The 22942-nt window shown below is 40.9% G+C and overlaps 1 protein-coding gene across 17 annotated transcripts in view; it reads right to left on the bottom strand.

The window, feature by feature from the left end:
• FHIT (fragile histidine triad diadenosine triphosphatase) overlaps nucleotides 1–22942 on the bottom strand; it is a 1499836-nt gene that overhangs the window by 11452 nt on the left and 1465442 nt on the right. For 16 of the 17 annotated variants that reach the window (XM_061195478.1, XM_061195467.1, XM_061195479.1 and 13 more), the window contains one exon: nucleotides 19334–19455. In XM_061195478.1, the coding sequence (XP_061051461.1) occupies nucleotides 19339–19455 (117 nt within the window). In that variant the 3' untranslated portion in view covers nucleotides 19334–19338. The remainder of the gene's footprint in view (nucleotides 1–19333; nucleotides 19456–22942) is intronic. The other variant, XM_061195476.1, reaches the window with a different exon arrangement.

The raw sequence follows: 22942 nt of genomic DNA on the forward strand, positions 1-22942 counted from the left end.
GACCTAACAAATGAAGAGGAAATAGGTAGTCTACCTGAAAAAGAATTCAGAATAATGATAGTAAGGATGATCCAAAGTCTTGGAAATAGAATAGACAAAATGCAAGAAACATTTAACAAGGACGTAGAAGAACTAAAGAGGAACCAAGAAACGATGACAAGCACAATAAATGAAATTAAAAATACTCTAGATGGGATCAATAGCAGAATAACTGAGGCAGAAGAACGGATAAGTGACCTGGAAGATAAAATGGTGGAAATAACTACTGCAGACCAGAATAAAGAAAAAAGAATGAAAAGAACTGAGGACAGTCTCAGAGACCTCTGGGACAACATTAAACGCACCAACATTCGAATTATAGGGGTCCCAGAAGAAGAAGAGAAAAAGAAAGGGACTGAGAAAATATTTGAAGAGATTATAGTTGAAAACTTCCCTAATATGGGAAAGGAAATAGTTAATCAAGTCCTGGAAGCACAGAGAGTCCCATACAGGATAAATCCAAGGAGAAACACACCAAGACACATATTAATCAAACTATCAAAAATTAAATATAAAGAAAACATATTAAAAGCAGCAAGGGAAAAACAACAGATAACACACAAGGGCATCCCCATAAGGGTAACAGCTGATCTTTCAGCAGAAACGCTGCAAGCCAGAAGGGAGTGGCAGGATATACTTAAAGTGATGAAGGAGAAAAACCTACAACCAAGATTACTCTACCCAGCAAGGATCTCATTCAGATTTGATGGAGAAATTAAAACCTTTACAGACAAGCAAAAGCTGAGAGAGTTCAGCACCACCAAACCAGCTTTACAACAAATGCTAAAGGAACTTCTCTAGGCAAGAAACACAAGAGAAGGAAAACACCTACAATAACAAACCCAAAACATTTAAGAAAATGGGAATAGGAACATACATATCGATAATTACCTTAAATGTAAATGGATTAAATGCTCCCACCAAAAGACACAGACTGGCTGAATGGATACAAAAACAAGACCCATATATATGCTGTCTACAAGAGACCCACTTCAGACCTAGAGACACATACAGACTGAAAGTGAGGGGATGGAAAAAGATATTCCATGCAAATGGAAATCAAAAGAAAGCTGGAGTAGCAATTCTCATATCAGACAAAATAGACTTTAAAATAAAGACAATTACAAGAGACAAAGACGGACACTATATAATGATCAAGGGATCGATCCAAGAGGAAGGTATACCAATTGTAAATATTTATGCACCCAACATAGGAGCACCTCAATACATAAGGCAAATACTAACAGCCATAAAAGGGGAAATCGACAGTAACACAATCATAGTAGGGGACTTTAACACCCCACTTTCACCAATGGACAGATCATCCAAAATGAAAATAAATAAGGAAACACAAGCTTTAAATGATACATTAAACAAGATGGACTTAATTGATATTTATAGGACATTCCACCCAAAAACAACAGAATACACATTTTTCTCAAGTGCTCATGGAACATTCTCCAGGATAGATCATATCTTGGGTCACAAATCAAGCCTTGGTAAATTTAAAAAAATTGAAATCGTATCAAGTATCTTTTCCGACCACAACGCTATGAGACTAGATATCAATTACAGGAAAAGATCTGTAAAAAACACAAACACATGGAGGCTACACAATACACTACTTAATAACGAAGTGATCACTGAAGAAATCAAAGGGGAAATCAAAAAATACCTAGAAACAAATGACAATGGAGACACGACGATCCAAAACCTATGGGATGCAGCAAAAGCAGTTCTAAGAGGGAAGTTTATAGCAATACAAGCCTACATCAAGAAACAGGAAACATCTCGAATAAACAACCTAACCTTGCACCTAAAGCAATTAGAGAAAGAAGAACAAAAAAACCCCAAAGCTAGCAGAAGGAAAGAAATCATAAAGATCAGATCAGAAATAAATGAAAAAGAAATGAAGGAAACAATAGCAAAAATCAATGAAACTAAAAGCTGGTTCTTTGAGAAGATAAACAAAATTGATAAACCATTAGCCAGACTCATCAAGAGAAAAAAGGAGAAGACTCAAATTAATAGAATTAGAAATGAAAAAGGAGAAGTAACCACTGACACTGCAGAAATACAAACGATCATAAGAGATTACTACAAGCAACTCTATGCTAATAAAATGGACAACCTGGAAGAAATGGACAGATTCTTAGAAATGCACAACCTGCCGAGATTGAACCAGGAAGAAATAGAAAATATGAACAGACCAATCACAAGCACTGAAATTGAAACTGTGATTAAAAATCTTCCAACACACAAAAGCCCAGGACCAGATGGCTTCACAGGCGAATTCTATCAAACATTTAGAGAAGAGCTAACACCTATCCTTCTCAAACTCTTCCAAAATATTGCAGAGGGAGGAACACTCCCCAACTCATTCTACGAGGCCACCATCACCCTGATACCAAAACCAGGCAAAGATGTCACAAAGAAAGAAAACTACAGGCCAATATCACTGATGAACATAGATGCAAAAATCCTCAACAAAATACTAGCAAACAGAATCCAACAGCACATTAAAAGGATCATACACCATGATCAAGTGGGGTTTATTCCAGGAATGCAAGGATTCTTCAATATACGCAAATCAATCAACGTGATACATCTTATTAACAAATTGAAGGAGAAAAACCATATGATCATCTCAATAGATGCAGAGAAAGCTTTCGACAAAATTCAACACCCATTTATGATAAAAGTCCTGCAGAAAGTAGGCATAGAGGGAACTTTCCTCAACATAATAAAGGCCGTATATGACAAACCCACAGCCAACATTGTCCTCAATGGTGAAAAACTGAAATCATTTCCACTAAGATCAGGAACAAGACAAGGTTGCCCACTCTCACCACTATTATTCAACATAGTTTTGGAAGTGTTAGCCACAGCAATCAGAGACGAAAAAGAAATAAAAGGAATCCAAATCGGAAAAGAAGAAGTAAAGCTGTCACTGTTTGCAGATGACATGATACTATACATAGAGAATCCAAAAGATGCTACCAGAAAACTACTAGAGCTAATCAATGAATTTGGTAAAGTAGCAGGATACAAATTTAATGCACAGAAATCTCTTGCATTCCTGTATACTAATGATGAAAAATCTGAAAGTGAAATTAAGAAAACACTCCCGTTTACCATTGCAACAAAAAGAATAAAATACCTAGGAATAAACCTACCTAAGGAGACAAAAGACCTGTATGCAGAAAATTATAGGACACTGATGAAAGAAATTAAAGATGATACAAATAGATGGAGAGATATACCATGTTCTTGGATTGGAAGAATCAACATTGTGAAAATGACTCTGCTACCCAAAGCAATCCACAGATTCAATGCAATCCCTATCAAACTACCACTGGCATTTTTCACAGAACTAGAACAAAAAATTTCACAATTTGTATGGAAACACAAAAGACCCCGAATAGCCAAAGCAATCTTGAGAACGAAAAATGGAGCTGGAGGAATCAGGCTCCCTGACTTCAGACTATATTACAAAGCTACAGTAATCAAGACAGTTTGGTACTGGCACAAAAACAGAAATATAGATCAATGGAACAGGATAGAAAGCCCAGAGATAAGCCCACGCACATATGGTCACCTTATCTTTGATAAAGGAGGCAAGCATATACAGTGGAGAAAAGACAGCCTCTTCAATAAGTGGTGCTGGGAAAATTGGACAGGTACATGTAAAAGTATGAAATTAGAACACTCCCTAACACCATACACAAAAATAAACTCAAAATGGATTAAAGACCTAAGTGTAAGGCCAGACACTATCAAACTCTTAGAGGAAAACATAGGCAGAACACTGTATGACATAAGTCACAGCAAGATCCTTTTTGACCCAGGTCCTAGAGAAATGGAAATAAAAACACAAATAAACAAATGGGACCTAATGAAACTTAAAAGCTTTTGCACAGCAAAGGAAACCATAAACAAGACCAAAAGACAACCCTCAGAATGGGAGAAAATATTTGCAAATGAAGCAACGGACAAAGGATTAATCTCCAAGATTTACAAGCAGCTCATGCAGCTCAATAACAAAAAAACAAACAACCCAATCCAAAAATGGGCAGAAGACCTAAATAGACATTTCTCCAAAGAAGAGATACAGATTGCCAACAGACACATGAAAGAATGCTCAACATCATTAATCATTAGAGAAATGCAAATCAAAACTACAATGAGGTATCATCTCACACCGGTCAGAATGGCCATCATCAAAAAATCTAGAAACAATAAATGCTGGAGAGGGTGTGGAGAAAAGGGAACACTCTTGCACTGTTGGTGGGAATGTAAATTGATACAGCCACTATGGAGAACAGTATGGAGGTTCCTTAAAAAACTAAAAATAGAACTACCATATGACCCAGCAATCCCACTACTGGGCATATACCCTGAGAAAACCATAATTCAGAAAGAGTCATGTACCAAAATATTCATTGCAGCTCTGTTTACAATAGCCAGGACATGGAAGCAACCTAGGTGTCCATCATCGGATGAATGGATAAAGAAGATGTGGCACATATATACAATGGAATATTACTCAGCCATAAAAAGAAATGAAATGGAGGTGTTTGTAATGAGGTGGATGGAGTTAGAGTCTGTCATACAGAGTGAAGTAAGTCAGAAAGAGAAAAACAAATACAGTATGCTAACACATATATATGGAATCTAAGGGAAAAAAAAAAAAAGAGGTCATGAAGAACCTAGTGGCAAGATGGGAATAAAGACACAGACCTACTAGAGAATGGACTTGAGGATATGGGGAGGGGGAGGGGTGAGATGTGACAGGGTGAGAGAGTGTCATGGACATATATACACTACCAAATGTAAAATAGATAACTAGTGGGAAGCAGCCGCATAGCACAGGGAGATCAGCTCGGTGCTTTGTGACCACCTAGAGGGGTGGGATAGGGAGGGTGGGAGGGAGGGAGATGCAAGAGGGAAGAGATATGGCAACATATGTATATGTGTAACTGATTCACTTTGTTGTAAAGCAGAAGCTAGCACACCATTGTAAAGCAATTATACTTCAATAAAGATGTTTAAAAAAAAAAAAAAAAATTAACCACAAACAAGATCTTCAAACTTAAAAAGAAAAAAAAAAAAGAGAAAAAAAACCCTGCCCAGATAGACAACAGATCCTTGAAAGGAGAGTATAAAGCAAACCCTTGATAGGGGTGTCACAGATAAATGCTGATTCACTGCCTTGAGTATATTCCTTTTTCCAAATGGATAACTCTGGAATCTGCAGGAGTCGCCAGAGAGATAAGAGAGGGGGCAGAGTTCTAAGAGGAGCCCTGTTACAAAGCTTCCCTTTCCCATAACTATCTGTGACTCTGGCTTATTTCTAATTAAAAACATGATTAATGCAATATCATGGGCTTTCACTTCTTCAAAACAATACCACCCCATCAGCTTGCAGCTCAGGATGCCCACAGTTCTTAACTTTTTTGGAGCCTCACTGGAACACGATATGGAGCTTTAGAGGAAAATTGTTAAGTACATCTAATTACATTCAAAGCCATTTTTTGCCTGTCTTAAAGGAATGAAAATGATGTGCCGGTTTTTATAGCCCTTCTTGACCTAAAGATATCTGCTGGTGGAAAGAGAATCCTCAGTTGGGCTCTTCTAATGCTTTAATTATTATGTGATCTATCATCTTACGCAAGGACTCGCACACTTCGAAAAATCTCTTAAATACGCATTAAAATTGATTGGCTAATCCTAGACCGTGGGGCTGGCTCTTGGAGGGCATGTAATTGTCTGTGGGCATGGGGTGGTAGACACAACTGACACAAAGTCAACTACTTTATGGTGGGATAAGGTAGAGAAATCGATTTGGCCACAGGTAGGATTGACATTGTACTGCCGACTTGCGCAGAATGCTGTTACACGCTTGCTTGTTCTTAAATCAGTCGTGTTGCTTCAGATTCATCATCAGCATCTCTGGGGCAGGGATGCACTTCACCTACTGTGCCTCAGACAGTGTTGGGCTCCAAGTGGGATCTCAACAAATAGTTGGTGATTGAGTTCTAGAACCTCAAGGTTAAAGAGGTCCTCTAGGAGGCAAGCAATCTGGGCCCACGCTGTAGCCAGGACTCTTGATGCCAAGTAAGGAAACCCCATTTCAAATGAGCCTCCAGAGAAAAGTGCCTTTTTGACCTTTTAACTATGAAGGATGGGGTGGCTGTAGACAATTCTTCTCCTCCCTTTATCTTTTGTCTCCCTTTCCTCTGGGGGCTTGTCCTGCATCAGACTTCTCCAAATATGAGCAGGATGACTGCCAGTAGCCTCAAGTCTAGTCTCTATCACCCTTTCTAGGGCTTCTCTCTCTATGTCCATACACCAAATGGTAGAGAAGCTCTCTAACTGGCCAAGCTGGAGTCACATGCTTACAACTGTGGTTTTGGGAGAGATTGGCAGTTCCAAAGTCCCATGTTTGCTACACCCATCCTATTTTCTGTTTGACTCTCTCAGCTGTTTTCCAAATGTTTTGAAATCCAAAGGCTAATTACAGACTTTTGGTGAAAACCCCCTATCTCTAAAGGAAACCGTAACTGAAAGGTCTTGAACGGAGCCCTTGGGAGTCCTCACTGATTCCAGGAATGCAACATCTTATGCGTTATGGTCCACGGTGGATTAGCTGTGATTCACTCCTCTTCATCAAATGCAGTTTTAGTTTTCAGGCAAATATTCAGCCCATAGCCGATGCTGCACAGGGAAACAGGACAGCACTGTCTCTTGGGCAGAGTGGTTGTGATGATTGGATAAAGTGACCTGTGCAAAGCCCCCAGCACAGAAATCACCAAATACTGGTACTTTTCCTGAAGTTAGTGAAGAAGTAAGAGTAAGCTGTATCTTGCACCTCAGCTTCATTGTACAACTCTTGTCTGTAGTTAGCTAGGATTTAAGCAGAGGAGGACATTTCTATACAGAGACCCACCAATTTTAGTGTAAAGGTAAGTGTGCGCTCCAGAGTCAGACTGCCTGGGTTGCCCAGACTCTCCACGTATAACCTGAGAGTCCTTGGGAAAGTCCTATAGCGACCGTAGGCCTAGTTTCCACATGTGAACACTGGGACAATACTAGAGGGTTGTTGTGGGGTTTAACTGAAATAAAGCCTGCGAAGTGCTTGGTATAACTTGCCCATAATGAGATCTCCATAAGTGGTATCATTAAGAATCGTTAATAATGAAGCATCCTCTGTGGTGGTTTCCCCTCCTCAGTTCCTGAAATAATGATCTTCTAGGCCAGCGTGGTCCCTTAAAGTCAGGGAGGATGGCCAAGACGAGGAGAATCGACTCTCTGATGTAACAGTGTAACTGACAGCGGGGGTCCGGCTCCTCGCCGCTCAAAAGCCAATAAAGAGGCAAGGTTGGTGGAAAGGAAAGTTTGCTTTAATTTGGATGCCGGCAAATGGGGGTGGGGGTGGAGGCGGCCTCCTGTCCAATGGCCAACTCCCCCCGCCCCACCCGCCATTACCAGTGGGCAAGAGCTTTTACAGGCTGAGGGGGAAGGGGCTACATGCAAAAACAGCACCGTCAGCTCCGACAGTCATCTTGAAACTGGTCATGGGGTGGTCTGACCAATGTCATCTTGACTGTTGTAGGTACAGTTAATCTTCAGTTCCAGCGTCGGTTTTTTCCCACTTCCTTGAGGCCAATTCTCGGAATTGTGGCAGCTTCTAACATGGCTACAGTCTAGTCATCAGGTAGTTGACTTCTCCCACCTCCTGGGGGTTTCAGTATCTACAAGACAGCTCACAGGATATGGCTGTGAATATTATCTATAGCCCTTGAGGAGGAACTAAAGGTTCTTGGCTTTGTTTACTAACTGAACTATTACTGTTTTGTCCTGTTTGACTGTTTTCCTTTGTTTCTGCATTTTCTCACTTGTCTGATTAAACTTATTCTTCGGCTAAAGTTTTTTTCACACACAGAAGGCAGGCTGAGGACATGGGGGGGAAGGTCCGTAGGGTCCTGCTCCGTTTCAGTAGTGGAATGTCTGTGAAGAATATATGCGGCAATTATTCTTTTCTGTTTAAACTTATTCTGGAATAATTGAATATCCAGCCAGCAATTATACCATACATTAAAGTCAATCTCTTCCTTCCTTTTCTTTTGTCCTTAATTTAAAATTTTTCATTTATCTGATTTATTTTTAGTCCTTGTTACAGTGAAATATAACATATACAGAAAAGTATGTATGTATGTGTGTGTGTGTGCACGTGTATAGAGCTTACAGAATTAATACAAAGCCAACGTGTCTTGCCACCCACCCATGACAAGGAACAGGACATTACCAGCCCTTCCACCCTCTCACTCCACACTCCCCTCCCGAATCACAAGCTCCTTCTTGCCTCCTCCACAAAGGTAACCACTGGGCTGATTTTACGATGATTGCTTCCTTGCTTTCCCTTATAATTTTACCTTGTAAATGAATGTATCTCTAAACACTATAATTTAGTTTTGCCTGTTTTTGAACTTTATGTGAATGCAATCACACAGTATGTATTCTTTTGTGTTTCTGTTGTTCTGCATTCTTGCAGACACTTGATATTGTCAGTCTTTTACAATTTTGACTATTGTGGTGGGTATATAGTGGTATTTCATTGTGTTTAAAGTATACATTTCCCTGATGACTAAGGATTACTGGCCATTTTGAGACCTATTTTTTATGAAGTGTGTGTTCAAATCCTTTTGTACTTTCTACTAGGCTGTTGACTTTCTCTAATTGGCTTATACATTTTTTTCTTTTTCTTTTCTTTAAAAATATTATCTTCTGGATACTGGCCCTTCATTGGTTGTATACGTGGCAAATAGCTTCTCCCACTCTGTATCTTGCATTTTTCTCTCTTACTCTCCCTTCATCGTTTTTGATAAACAAAATTAATTTGAATGTAGTCCAGTTTATCAATCTTTTTTTTAATAATAATGCTTTCTGTCCTATTTTAAAAGTCTTGCCCTATAGCAAGACCATGACAATATTCTCCTATATTCCCTTCTAAATTTGCACTTCAGATTTTGAATTATAATCCACCTGGAACTGACTTTTGCATATGGTATGAGGTAGGGTATAGTTTCATTAGTTTTCTACATGGATATCCAATTTTTCCAGAACCATTTATTGAACGGATTTTCCTTTCCCCATAGTTCTGTGATGTCATTTTTATCTTATATCAAGTGTTCATATATGCCTGTATCTGTTTCTGGGCTTTCTAGTTTGTTCCATCACTCTATTTATCCTTGTACCAACACCATGCTCTCTTAACTTTTGTAGCCTTGTAATAAGTCAATATCCTTTAGAGTAAGCCCTCCTATACTTCTGTCTTGTTCTTTTAATCGTCTCTGGCTACATTTCCATCAGTATTTTAGAACTAATTTTTCCAATTTTACAAAAAAAAAAAAAAGAAACCCACCACCACCACCAAAAATTATGGCATTAAATTTATAGGTAAATGTGAGACAGCACTAAATTTATAGGTAAATCTGAGTAGCATTAAATTTATAGGTAAATCTGAGAAGACTTGAGTCTTTATAAAACTGAGTCACTCATGTCTCCATTTATTTAATTCTTCTTTAATGCCTCTTAATAACATTTTAGTTTTCTATCTAGAAGCTCACATATCTTTAATTATTCCTAGGCATTTGATTTCTGATATTAATATAAGCTAACTTTAAATTTTTTCATACTCTGTGTGGTTTTATGGACGGTTTGTGTCCCCCCAAAATTCACATGTTGAAGCTCTAACTCCCAACGTGATAGTAATTGGAGATATGGCCTTTAGGAGGTAGTCAGGTTTAGATGAGGTCATGAGGGTAGAGGCCCCACGATGGGACTAGTGTCCTTATAAGAAGAGTGAGATTAAAGCTCACTCTCTCTTCTCCACAGGAGGACACAGTGAGAAGGTAGCCAGCTACAGGCCAGGAAGAGGGCTCTTGCCAGAACCCAACCATGTTGGCGCCCTTATCTTAGACTTCTAGCCTCCAAATGTAAGAAATAATTATCTGTTATTTAAGCTACCCAGTCTATTGTATTTTGTTATGGTAGCCTGAGCGAAGACAATGGCCGAGAAATTCAAAACTTGCATATGTTGATCTTATATTCAGAGGCCTTGCTAAGCTTTCTGATTAATTTTAATTGTCTCTCAGTAGATTCTTTTGAGTTTTCTGCATGCATCATATTGTATACCAATAATGACAGTTTTATTCCTTCCTTTCTAATCCTCCTATCCTTTTATTTATTGTTCTTGCCTTACTGTACTACCTGGGACCTTGAGTACACTGTGAAATAGCAGGGCTAATAGTGAATATTCTTATCTCATAGCAGTCTCAGATGAATAGTGTTCAACATTTCATCCTTAAGTACAGATTCCTTCCTAGCTTTAGTTTTTCTAGAACTTTTACGTTTATTAAGTTGGATGTTGAATTTGATCAACTTTTTTTCAGCATCTACTGAGATGATCCTATCATTTATCCTTTATTAGTCTGGTGAAAGGCATAAGATTAGTCTAATGTGTTATTCTTTTCATAGATTGTGCACACACATTGCAATTAATCTGTCCGTCTACCTATAGGGTATCCTTTTAAGACGGTGGCATCTGTGTTTCCATGTGCAATTAGTCTATCTATTTCCTTTCTGTTATGTTCCTGTCAGGCACATGTGTAAGGCAACTCATACAACAAATTGAGAAGTGGGAGAGGTTTTTCTTTTTCCTTTTCTCTGGCAGAATTTGTTCCACCAGTCATAAGATTCTTATTGAGAATCTTATTCAGATTCTTGTTTCTTTCTTAATTGTGTGGTAGAATTCACCAGTAAAGCTATCTGGGCCTGACATTTTCTTTGTGAGAAGGGTTTGAATTCAGGTTTGAGTTCTTTAATAGTTATCAAATTATTCATATTTTTCACTTTGTGTCAGTTTGGGTAAACTGCATTTTTTTCTAGAAAAATAAATTTAATCCCAATTTTCAAACTTATTGGTCTAAGATTATTCATTATATGCTCTTCTCCTTTTTAATGACTGCAATATCCACAAAGATGTGTAGCATATTAACTTTTAGCTTTAATTTTTTTCTAATAAATGCAGATGAGTCATAATTAAAAGTAAATCACCCTCTAAACACACCTTTAGTTGCATCCACAAGTTTTAGTCTTCTTCATTCAGTTCAAAATTGTTTCCAATTTCTACTTGATTTCTTCTTCTTTAGAATTCCTTTTGTATGAGTCTGCTGGTGGTGAATCCTCTCAGCTTTTGTCAGGAAATATGTTTGTTTTACCTTCATTCTATAAGAATATATGAACTGGGTATGGAATCTAGGTTGGCAGCTATTTTTTTCAGCTCTTTAGAGATGTAATTCCATGGTCTTTTGATTTTTCTGTTGTTGTCTTTGGTCTAATTATTACTCCGTTGAAAGTAAGTTTTTTTTTTTTTTTTCTTTTTACTATTAAATCTAACAAATTACTCTTTGGATTTGATTTTCTGCCGTTTTACCATGATGTGCCTAGGTGCGTATTCTATAACCCCCACTCTGGGTTTGGTGTGGTCTTGAATAGTTGGACTGATGACTTTTGCCAGTTTTGAAAAATTCTCAGCCATTATCTTTTAAAGTATATCTTCCACTAGAACCCTGTTTTAGAACTGTACATAAGTACAGTATGTTCTCAGTATGTTCTGAGACATAAGTACAGTATGTTCTCAGTATGTTCTGAGACATAAGTACCGTATGTTCTCAGTATGTCTCAGTATGTTCTGTATCTTCTGACCTCTCATACTTTTTCCCACTCTCCTTTCATCTCTTCATGGTTCATTCTGAATATTTTCAGATGGCTCATCTTTAAGTTCACTAATTCTCTTTTTGCCTGTAAAAAATATGCTGCTAAATTCATTCATTGGGCTACTGTATTTTTCAGTTATAGAATTTCTATTTGGTTCTTTTTCACATCATCTCTGTATTTTTAATAGATTCCAGCTTTCTGCTGAATTTTTTTTCAACCTGGTCCTTTCTATCCCAAAAGAAAGTAAACACAGTTATTTTAATGGCTGTGTCTGGGGATTCTAACCTTGTTTATATTGACTTGTCTCCTCATGTTACTGTGCAGAGTGTGTGTATGCGTGTGTGTGTATACACACTCATATTGGGCATTCTATTTGAAAAAAAATTATTTACGGAAATAATTTAAGATCTTGAATGGATTTATTTTCTTCCAGAGGTTATTTTTTTCTTTGCTTCTTCCAGGAACCCAATGGGACTAGCAATTTAGAATCACCTTACTTCAATTTCTGGGACTGAGACTTTCTCAACTGCCCAGATGTTTTGAAATTGGGCTGCAGTTGATATCAGGGCTGGTTTACGTCTGGCTCACTCCTTTTCCAAGGGTATCACTTCCCCAGATCTTCACATTCCCATCCAGGTATGGGAGATTTAGAAAGGGCCCTGCCATTGGCAGCCCAGCTTTTATTGCTTTAGCTCCATCTGCCTCTCTAAGACTCACAGATGCCTTCAGGGGAAAGGCAACCCTTCATCCTGGGCTCCTCTCTCTGCATTTCTGTCCTTTCTTGGATCTTGACCCTGTACTCTTGTGATGCCTTTTTACCTTTAACAGATGTTTTCTTATACTCTTGTGTAATTTTTCTAGTTGAACACAGTGGGTAGGTTGATTCAAATTATTTGGTCTGTTAGAAGCAGAAGTCACACTTCTTTTTTGGTGGTCTCAAAACAGCCTGCCCTACAGGTTTTGTTCTTTAATTACTGTTTGAACTAATTTATCATAACTCAAACATTTCCATCATTTATTATCTTTAAAATAGAAATCAGAGGGAACATAATTCATCTACACGTTGGCATAGCTGATGGGCCCTTGCAGTCTCCATGGCCCACCATTCATTATAAATTGGAGGTAGTAGAAGATACTACAGTGTCTTCTGGATCCTCAGAGAAGTATTAAGTCCAGAAGGAGCACAATTTAGAGCTGCTTTTGCTAGTGTATCCTGAATTGATTGGTTGCATGCCCACATGATAACTTGATTGATGCCCCTGGAGTGTCAAAATAATGGAGCACTAACTATATAAGAGGTGGCTGAGGGACAGGTTAGGCATGGGCTGGAGTGAACTGCATAAATATTAGCTAGTAGTAAATGATGAGTCAAAGATTATTCAGGTGAATTTTCATAGCCTTTCTTCATATTAACTGCCCATGACCTCCAGGAGGGTCTTTTCCCCCCACCATCCATTCTGGCAGAGACAAAGACAAAATGAGAAGAGTGGAAGAGTGGAGAGAAGCAAGTAGAAAAAGAAAAGTCTTGGGAGTGGGTAGACATTTCTAGAAGGTTTTTGCCATATGAGAGTATGCAGATTGATATGTGATAAATTATCCATTTCTGGAGATGAGATAAGGATGAAGATGATGGTGATGATAGGCTTTATCATCATTTTGCAAGATGCAAGGAAAGCTTGAACCTTTTTAAAAAATTAATTAATTAGTTAATTAATTTTTTGGCTGCATCGGGTCTTAGTTGAGGCATGCGGGATCTTTCATTGCAGTGCACGGGCTTCTCTCTAGTTGTGGCGCACGGGCTCCAGAGTGTGTGGGCTCTGTAGCTGCGGCTCGCGGGCTTAGTTGCCCTGAGGCATGTGGGATCTTAGCTCCCTGACCAGGGATCGAACTGACCAGGGATCGAACCAGCATCCCCTGCATTGCAAAACGGATTCTTAACCACTGGACCACCAGGGAAGTCCCAAGCTTGAAACTTTTAAAAATTACTTTTGGGATTTGGACCACACTTTTCTGAAAAAGACTCCGTGCTGATGGATCATGTATTTCCGACATTCAGAAGAGTTAAAATTGACTACAGGACACTAGTCCTTTCTACCACCAGTCGAATTAAATCTCAACAGAACAGTTCTGTAGATTCTTTTAACCATTACTGGCCTGGGAAATCTTTTGCCTGAACTATTAGGGACATTTTAGAGAAAGCTGGATCTTGGTAAAGCATTTTAAACATAATGAAACAGAGCTAAAAACCCATTTTGGAGCCATGGGGTGGACTTATCTAAAAGAATGTTTATAAAGGTAGGTTTTTAAACCTACTATACCTCTTTTGGGTTATGATAAAATAAATCATTTAATGGGACATCAGATTTGATTATTTCTGAAGTCTCTATGATCCTATGGTTTATCATTCCCAATTTAGGCCATAGGGGCTTGATTTATATTTAGCTAATCCAAATAACTGAGTTTTTAATTCCTTGCTACTGAAATTTGGTTCTGTAAACATAGTCTACACAGAAGGAGGGAAGAGGCAGCATAATCCAGTAGAAACATGGGCAGGAGAGGAAGAAAAAGCAAACTAAAATATCTTTGTTTAAGATGATGGATCCTTTATCTAAAGAGCTTTAGAACATACTAAAATATCACTAGCCTTAAACAAGGGCAAGGGATCATCTCTAACACTTCCATGCTAAAGAAAACCTTTCCTTGTATCAATCTGGGGATGGGCTGAAGGAGTGCTGGCCAACACTTTCCTTGGTATTGAAGACACCCCGAGATGGGGATTACCTAGTGGGTTTAGGACTGAATTGGCCAAGGAGCTGAAGTTAACTCTTCCTCTTCCCTGAGGAAACATGAATACTATGATCTGCTCCTTGGGTCTTTCTCATTGGAGGCTGCTGAGCTGAAAGGAGACCCTCTTGAAGAAGGCTGAGATTTTTTCTAAGCTGTTGGGGTAGATTTCAAAAGGTACAATTCAGTGACCAGAACGTGTGCTAAATAAGTAAACCTGTCCTTTCTCGTCCACTTTGACTATCCATGATTATGATATGTGTGGTCCAGTGGCTGAAATTATGGTGATATTTTTCAAAAATTCTAGTGTCAAAATTTTGCCTTGACAGTACATCTGTAGCTACTAATAATGCTGTTTTGGGCTGACTCAGTTGCTTTGAAATCGCACAGCTGTGTTATGAGTAAATGAGAGGCAACCAATTATCTATAAAGTAAAGGCACACACAGAGGAGAGTTTGATGAATTACAAACGAACTCTGCTGACACAGCAGGGTGTGGAGACCTGCTCCGCTCTGACTTTCTATCAGAGTTAGGGGCGATGCTTGCATATTTTACAAACAACACACCCCACTCAATTACAACATGGGGTGGGAGTGGGGACAGGAGGTGATAATAAACAAGGGTGTGTAGCGGCAGCAAACCCAAGTACTAAGTACCTAGAGAAAAATACTATGTTCCAGGAAGGATGCAAGGTTAGATAAGAAATGCAGATCCACTGTCATCTAATATGATTTATAACATACACTAAAAGAGCCATCGCAAAACCCCTACCCAGGAACTCAGCCCAGTAGGGGGAGGCAATGCATAAATTCACCTAAGCAGAAGGCAAATGCTGAATTCCTGGAACCAAACAAAGGATGGCTTCAAGAGGCAGAGGAAACGGTTTCTAGTTCGGGAATGTTTATCTCTGTGGTCCTCTGGCAGTCTTGTCATGCTGAGGATTAGTCTGGGTTTATGCATAAAGAAGCTATAGAACAAGGTTGGTTACTTACTGAGGGGTTGCTAGGTACTTCCCCACCAAGCATTCGGCAGAGAGTAGCTCTTTGCCTATTACAGTCCCGTTTCCTAGATAGGGCATCTCTGGGCATGAGGCTGCACATTCTTCTCGGCAGTACGCTGGTTGTTAAGGTAGACGAATGGCAAGCAGATCCAATCGGCTCAGAGACTGAGCGTGCCTGTGGGGTGTGGTGCAGGGCTTCCTGCCTGGAGTCCTCCATCTAGGTACCAGATAGCGGCCTCCCATCCCCAGGGAAGCTCACTCTGGCCTCACCCATGCTTCTCCCTGTGCCAGGGGAGAGACACGGGAAGCACTAGCTTAGGGGTTGGAGCAGGTCTGGAGTCAACTTTGTCAGGTTTTGGATTCTGACCTCTGCTGCTGTTTTCCAAAGATGGGTATCGTTGGCCTGTTTAAGATCATTTTAGCTGATCTACACTGAATCCCTCTGTAGGTAATTCTCTTTTAATCCTTTTGAATAGGGCAAATGGAGAGCCTTGGTTTGGTGCCAACCTCTCTAAGGATGACCAGCAACCTCAGTCCTGATAGCTACAGGCAAGCAACTATGCAGAGCTGGAATTCATCCGCACTGTTTTTCTTTCATGTTTTTTTTTTTAATGCTTAACTTCTAATAATAAGTAATACTCGTTTCTCATTGAGGCTAAGACATAAACTTTAAGATAACCTGAAATTTTAAAGGTGAATCAGGTAAGTAGTAAGTGGTACACAAAGATGAGAAAAATCATGACAAAATGGGAATAAATGAAATTTGCGCGACACACTGCACATGCCCAAGGCCATGTGACCTAGGCACGTGGTCGAGTGGTGGAGAAAAGAGGGCAGGAGTCGGCAGGTCTGGAAGTCAGCTGGTGCAAGCTCAGCCCGCTGCAGCATGGCTGGCTGTTGCTGGGGAGGCAGGTGCTGGAGGGTGGTGAATAGGATGGCGAGGAAGCCCAGCAGGGGAGGGACGTCCTCGCCGAGCAGCCGGCGAGGCCAGTAGAGCGGGTGAAGAGGCTGAAGAGACGATTTGGAAGGTACGGGGGGGCTGGGATAGGGTGGCAGTGCTGGCTGGACACACGGGCTCTTCCAAGCAAGGTGGGTGGTGAGAGACGAAGGGAAAGGCTTTCGGGGTGGAACTAGGTTCAGGTCTGAGCTCTACCACTTACTCGCCGTTTACCTTAGAGTAACACTTAAATCACTGAGTGAGTCTCAGTTTTGTCATCACCCACAAGATGGGAGAATAACAGAACCCAGGTCTTGTAAATTCTCGGTAATGTGGGCGATAGTCATCGACTCCGGGGCGGAGCCCCGTGGTATCTGCCTGTGTGTGCGCTGTGCAGCGTGCACAACATCAGAGCCTTTAAGCTGGCTCTGCCCGACGCTCACTTGACTTGCTGCTGAGGGTGCGCTCAGGAAAGCTCGGAGAGGCCAAGTTTATCTGAATTTCAGATAAATACTGAATACCGTTTTAAGTCTAGGTGTGTCCATATCTTGCATGACAGCCCTATTTGTTAACCAACTTCAGAAAGTTCCACGAACCCCTTAACGTTGTGTAAACAATCGGTGGATAGGTGCACTTTGAAAAGGGAGGAGAGTGGGTATCAAAGATCCAGGTGGACCAACTCCATGCTCAGGTTTCCTAGATGAATGCTTCCTTTCCCCTTTGTCTCTAAAGAGAACTATATACGATCCCTCGCTCACACTACAGGCGGTGAGGGCGCTCGTGGTGAAATCTTAGGGCCCATGTTCAAGTCCCTCACCGCCAGGTTACTAGCTGTGTGCTCACTGGCCTCACTACCCCTCCTGTTCTCATTCGTCTGACTGCTGGGAGAACTGAAGGTGATTTGTTTCGTCTGTAGCAAAAGACCCTTAAAGAGAGAGGTTAATGTTAGTTCATTGAGAAACCCACAGGCTCTCTGGCAATAGTCTGTGTGACAAGTTAAGGTGAATATCTCTCTAGCAAGACTTATGAGGCAAGTTGATTCACCTGGCAGACAGGGGAGTTAGGCCTCAAGGCAAGACAGAAGCAAAAGCTGACAAAGCAAAGCGTACAGGAAACTTGGGTAAGAAGTTTAAATTCTCTAAACAGTCTAGAAAACACATTTTAAGCTAGAATCCTACAATTCAGCCAGCCTCAGGAAAAGCCTGGAGCTTTCTTGCCTCTCCCTGAAAGTGCCCATTACATAAGAAACCCAAAAAGAAAAAAATTCAGCCTAGAAAGTTGAGTCTGAAGAATGGTGACCGCATTTGAACAGGACACCCCAGAATGACATACCGGCTTTTCAGAAGAGGAATAGAACAAGGTTTGCATTCATGCCCATAGGCCTATGTTCTTAGGTAAACTAGCTTGATCCTAAGTGGAGGTGGAGGAGAGAAAGGGAGAGATGAGAAGGTGAACAGCAGTGGAAAAGGTTAAAAATAAAATATCAAAGACAGCGTCTGCTACCACCACGCTATATCCCTTCAGGCAACTGGGTGCAGAGCTGACAAGCCAGTGACATGGGAGAATGAAATAAGCTTTCTAGAATGCAAGGGCCTGAGCACACAGCATATGTGAACAGTAATGGAGGGGGAGGTAGTTGACACTGGGTCTTTAAAGAGGAGGTGGGAAGAGAAAGACCAAGAAATGCACATGTATTTTAAACTCACCAAAATAGACTTACATTTCCAAATGAAAACATAATACTACAACCAATGTGTTTTCTAGCTAAAAATCATAATCGCCAAGTGGTTGATACAATTTGACATAATTCAACTGCTACCAGTATTTGTTCACTAATTGCATTTTTAATTTGTATCTGATCTACTTCAGCTGCTTATAACATAAACACATTCACACAAGACCAGGTGAAGCAGATAATTTTAGAAAAGAAAAACAATTTAGAGGGGAGGCTCTTTATCTGGGGTCCATAATCCCTAAGGAGGTTTATTAACAGGGGTGCCAGATAAAATACAGGACCCAGATAAATTTGAATTTCAGAAAACGAATAATTTTTTTTACTCAAGGTAGGCCCCAAGATTTCATTGGCACACTCTTTATTAAGACATTTCAGAAGATGCATGAGTCCCTTGACATTGTGTAAAAATTTGGAAAGGAGATTGGCTATAGCTTTCTATCAGAGTCTTAAATCTGTGATCTCCCAATAGTAAAACATCATTAATGGAAAGAGAGAATTCTCTTTGCCTGGCCTGAGCTTCCTGGCAGCCAAAGCCAAGGGGCCAGTTTACCAAATAGCAGCCAGGAGAGGAGGCCCAAGTGAAAGGAGAGCCCGCCTGGGTGTGGCTGAGCTGGTTCAGGGCTCCTTGCAGCCTGACAGGAATCTGAGAGTTGAGCCTGAGGGCAATGGGACTCCCTGGAAGGGTTTTGATTTTTTAAAGGATCGGGTTTGCCTTCCTTACAAACTATCTCCAGCTGCTCTGTGGAGATTGGCTTGCAGAGGGGCAGGAATGGAGAGGACAGCGGACAGAGGGGACAAGGGCCTGGGGTGGGCTGGAGGGAACGGAACAGACCGGAGCGGTATGTAGAAGGTGATGGGGAGACGGGAAGAGAGACCCAGAGGTTGGACCAAGTGCCGCAAGGGTCAGGGTCCTCTCCACTCGGGCTTGAACGTTTGTGCAACCACCACCGTAGGAAGTGGGTGCGGCTGCTTTTCTGCATCCGCATTATTTCTTGAGTGAGGCTCTTGCGGGGGGGCGGGGCTCTGAGCGATGATGAAGTAAACGTACAGTCTTTACCTGCGTCACTGAAAGTAGCCCCGCAGCGCCGCAGCTTCGGCTGCCATCTCCTCCTCCGATCTCCACAAGGTTGGGGAGTCCTCCTTCTCTTTGTCATGTTTCTGGAGCTTTGGAGAAGAAAACTAGGCTCATTAATAGGCCCTTGGGATCTCCGTGAACAAGTCTTGGGGCAGTGGCCGAACAGCATTCGCAAATCAGAGGCCGGGGGCGCGTGTGTCTTTCTTTTCATTGTATTAGTTGCCAGAATTTGAAAATGGGGAGGTTTTGTGTACAAATCCACATTTCCAGCTTTTGTAATACAATAACTAGATTAGGCTGCTACATGTGGTCCCTTCACTGCCTTGTAATTATCTGCTGAGGTTGGGAGTGGGCGTCACAGACGGGGGACATCCTGCCATTTACCAAAACCCTCACCGCTCTCGAACATTGCGCTTGGCCAGCATCATCCATTCGTTTTACTTCCCAGACGCTGAAGGCATTACGTTTGCCACCTACCCACAGTCGTTCCCCAAGCTGGCCTGGGGTTTACGTCCTCTTCTCTTCGGCTTAGCCTCTGTTATATGAGCTCTGAGCAGTTTTGCTCAGCGAACCAAAACAGCCTGGGCTAATTTATGAGAATAATAAATAGAAAGGCCATGAGTACTGAGTAAGAAATAAAAGAGTACATGCATCAAAAGAGGCTTCAAGCAGGCAAACGGTAAAAAACAAACAAAGAAAAACTAAATAAAAAATTAAATGAGGAAGCATCAAAAAATTAACAGTTGGTCTTAGACAAAGGAACCCTTTTAAAATCCTCTTCAGATACCCATATTTATTTAAAAAACATTTTGTATATGTCTCAGATTTACATATTGAGTGAATAAAATTTCAATTCTCTCAGAGAGAGAGAGGTGTTGGCAGAACTCTCTTTAGAAGAGTTCAGTTTTTCCCCTTAGTCTCCTATTGCAATTTAGTTTTATTAACTAAATTTGTTATTCCTGTGCGTGGCTCTAGACCCTGTAAAATGCTGAGCGTATAAATTCTTACAGGAAGCACAATGTAGTATTTCGTGTTAAGTCATTTGAGGAGATTGAAGCAAACTAATAGCACGAATGATAACTAGTATTCATGATGTAAAGGGCGGTTCCTTCTTCATGTATTATTTCCTTGTGCATCATTTCATTTAATCCTTACAATAATCCATACACAAGGCAGGCACTGCTTCACTCCTTCTCACCAAGGAAGAAACTGAGTTCCGAGGAAGTTCATTCACTTATTGGAGATCACCCAGCAAGGAGCAGTAGTGCCAGGGGTGTCCCTGGCAATTTTTGCCTTTTAGTCTATCCTGGAGGAACTGCGGTGCCACCAAAGAGTGAATAGTTCCCCAGATCCTGCTCCAGCTCACCGGGTACCATCACCCAAAAGCCAGGTCCTTTGACAAAGGATCTTGCCGACTCAGGAAAAAAGCCTCACTACTAAAATAGTGGAGTTTGCTATTTCAGGCCCAACTCACTCTCCTTCTAACCCAGAGACACCCCCCCCACCCCACCCCGGCAGCTTGCAGCAGATGGAGAAATGTCCCCATTATTTCAGAGCAAACTTTGATACAGAAGGCAAAACAGTGAGGGAACGATAGCCTGGCCCTCCAGCTGAGCACTATTTCTACTCGGCGTAAGTTTGAGCCTAAATGAGGTTCATTAGCATATAACCAGGACACAAATATGTTTATGAGGGTCATGGATCTTCTGCTCAGAATCTGGCTGCCAGCACGCTGGTTTTACGTTTTGCCACATAGATTTAATTCTCCTTATTGGAAGAAAACCACATTAAGAAGTCATTTCCCTCCTTGCAGAAGCAGATATGACGCAATGGCTACAGGCGAGGCAAACGGGATTGCTATTTTTCTACTCAGGAACTAATTTTCATTTTGATACTACCTTTAGGTCTGTTATAAATCCATCTTGTAACAATTCAATAGGATGACAAAGAACGATGCAAAGCCCAGAAAATATGGCCTTCCCACTTGTGGTACTGCCGTCGGAAGATGTTGAAATCCAACATTAAGTGGTCTCATCACGCAGATCGTACCAGATGAACGCAAAAAATTTAGGGCCTGCAAACGTTAATGCCTCCTTGGTTATTAGGCTCCCGTCTGGCTATTGTCATATGCCTTACAGATGGCAACGTTGTGCCAATGCTTATAAGTTGTCTATGGGAAACAGGAAATAAGTAAAACAAAAACTAATTGTATTTGCAAAGCTCTGTTGTATATGGTTTTTAAAACTTAGGGGTTTCCCTCCTAAAAGCCCCAGATGGAAGCGTGTGGCTTTCCTTAGAACAGCTGTGCTCAACCCCGGCTGCCCACTGCAATCACATAGAGAACTTTAAAAACTACAGATGCCTGGCTCCGCCCCAGGGATTCTGATTTAATTGGTCTCGGAGGGCAGCCTGGGTGTGGGGATTCTTTTCAAACTTCTCAGGCACTAGCTCTTGAGAAGCAGTGCATTTGGGAGAAGTTCGTGTGTATACACAGAGGCCATACACGTAACAGAAATAATGCCTTTGCCTTTAAGCCCGTTGCCTGCGACTCAATCGACAGTATGGAGGCTTTCCTTTGCAAACCCTGCTCTGGAACTGTAAAAAGGGAGTAGTAAGAGGTGTGATTAGTGATGTGCGTGACACGTAGTAAGAGGTGCTGAGTGTTTGCTGCTGCTGCTGCTACCGTGACTATAATTATCATTATTATTGTTATTATAGGCTGGATATACTGTCCCCTGACAGTGACCAATGACCAACCCACAGAGGTTGTTTCCAGGGGTAAAAGTGCCTTTACCATCTTCATGGTTTCCCAGTGACCTTTATCTTTTGGACCTTAACTACTGTGTGAAGGGATTAACAGCCATGATCAGAATTCAAACCAAACCAAACTAATCTAATGAGACTTTCAAGTCTGAGGAGGAAATTTAGCTCCTTCAGCCCTAAAATACCAGCAATAATTCCTACCTCTCAGAGTTGTTGTAAGAAGTGACTGAAGTATTACTGGAGGCTCCTGACAGGTAAAGCTTAAGGTCCTTAAAGTAAAAAGCATGTGGTGAAGGTCAAATGCAGTCAGAATTACTCCGGGAGCACAGCTGCCAGACTTAGCAAATAAAAACACAGGGCACTCAGTTAATTTGTTTTACTATATCTCATGCAGTATTTGGGACATACTTACACTAAAAAATATTCATCGTTTATCTGAAATTCAAATTTAACTGGACATCCTGTATCTTATCTGGCAACTCAGTCTTGGAGACCCCTTAGGAAGGGACCGTAGGAAGTGCTTGGTTTTATTTCGGTTGTTCCCAAAACCACCTAGCTGTGAATCCTGGAGAAGATGGAGGAGACTGTCCGAAGGAAGGAAGGTCAAATTCAAGGCTAGCATTTTATGCATTCTGGGGCTTATTATTATTTTTGCATGAAATGCAGAGGAAATCATTAGCACTGTTTAAAATCCACGGCTCGTCTGTCCTGAGATGCACAGTTTTTCCCATTTTAACATCTCTGAAATCAAAGCATGTCCTACTATCAATGGTGTGTCATAATTTAATTGGCAGTGTTTTTTTTTCTTAGTGGTACATAAGATAACAG

The sequence above is a fragment of the Eubalaena glacialis genome, chromosome 7 (assembly GCF_028564815.1).
Source record: "Eubalaena glacialis isolate mEubGla1 chromosome 7, mEubGla1.1.hap2.+ XY, whole genome shotgun sequence".
In the NCBI taxonomy this organism is placed as follows: domain Eukaryota; kingdom Metazoa; phylum Chordata; class Mammalia; order Artiodactyla; family Balaenidae; genus Eubalaena; species Eubalaena glacialis.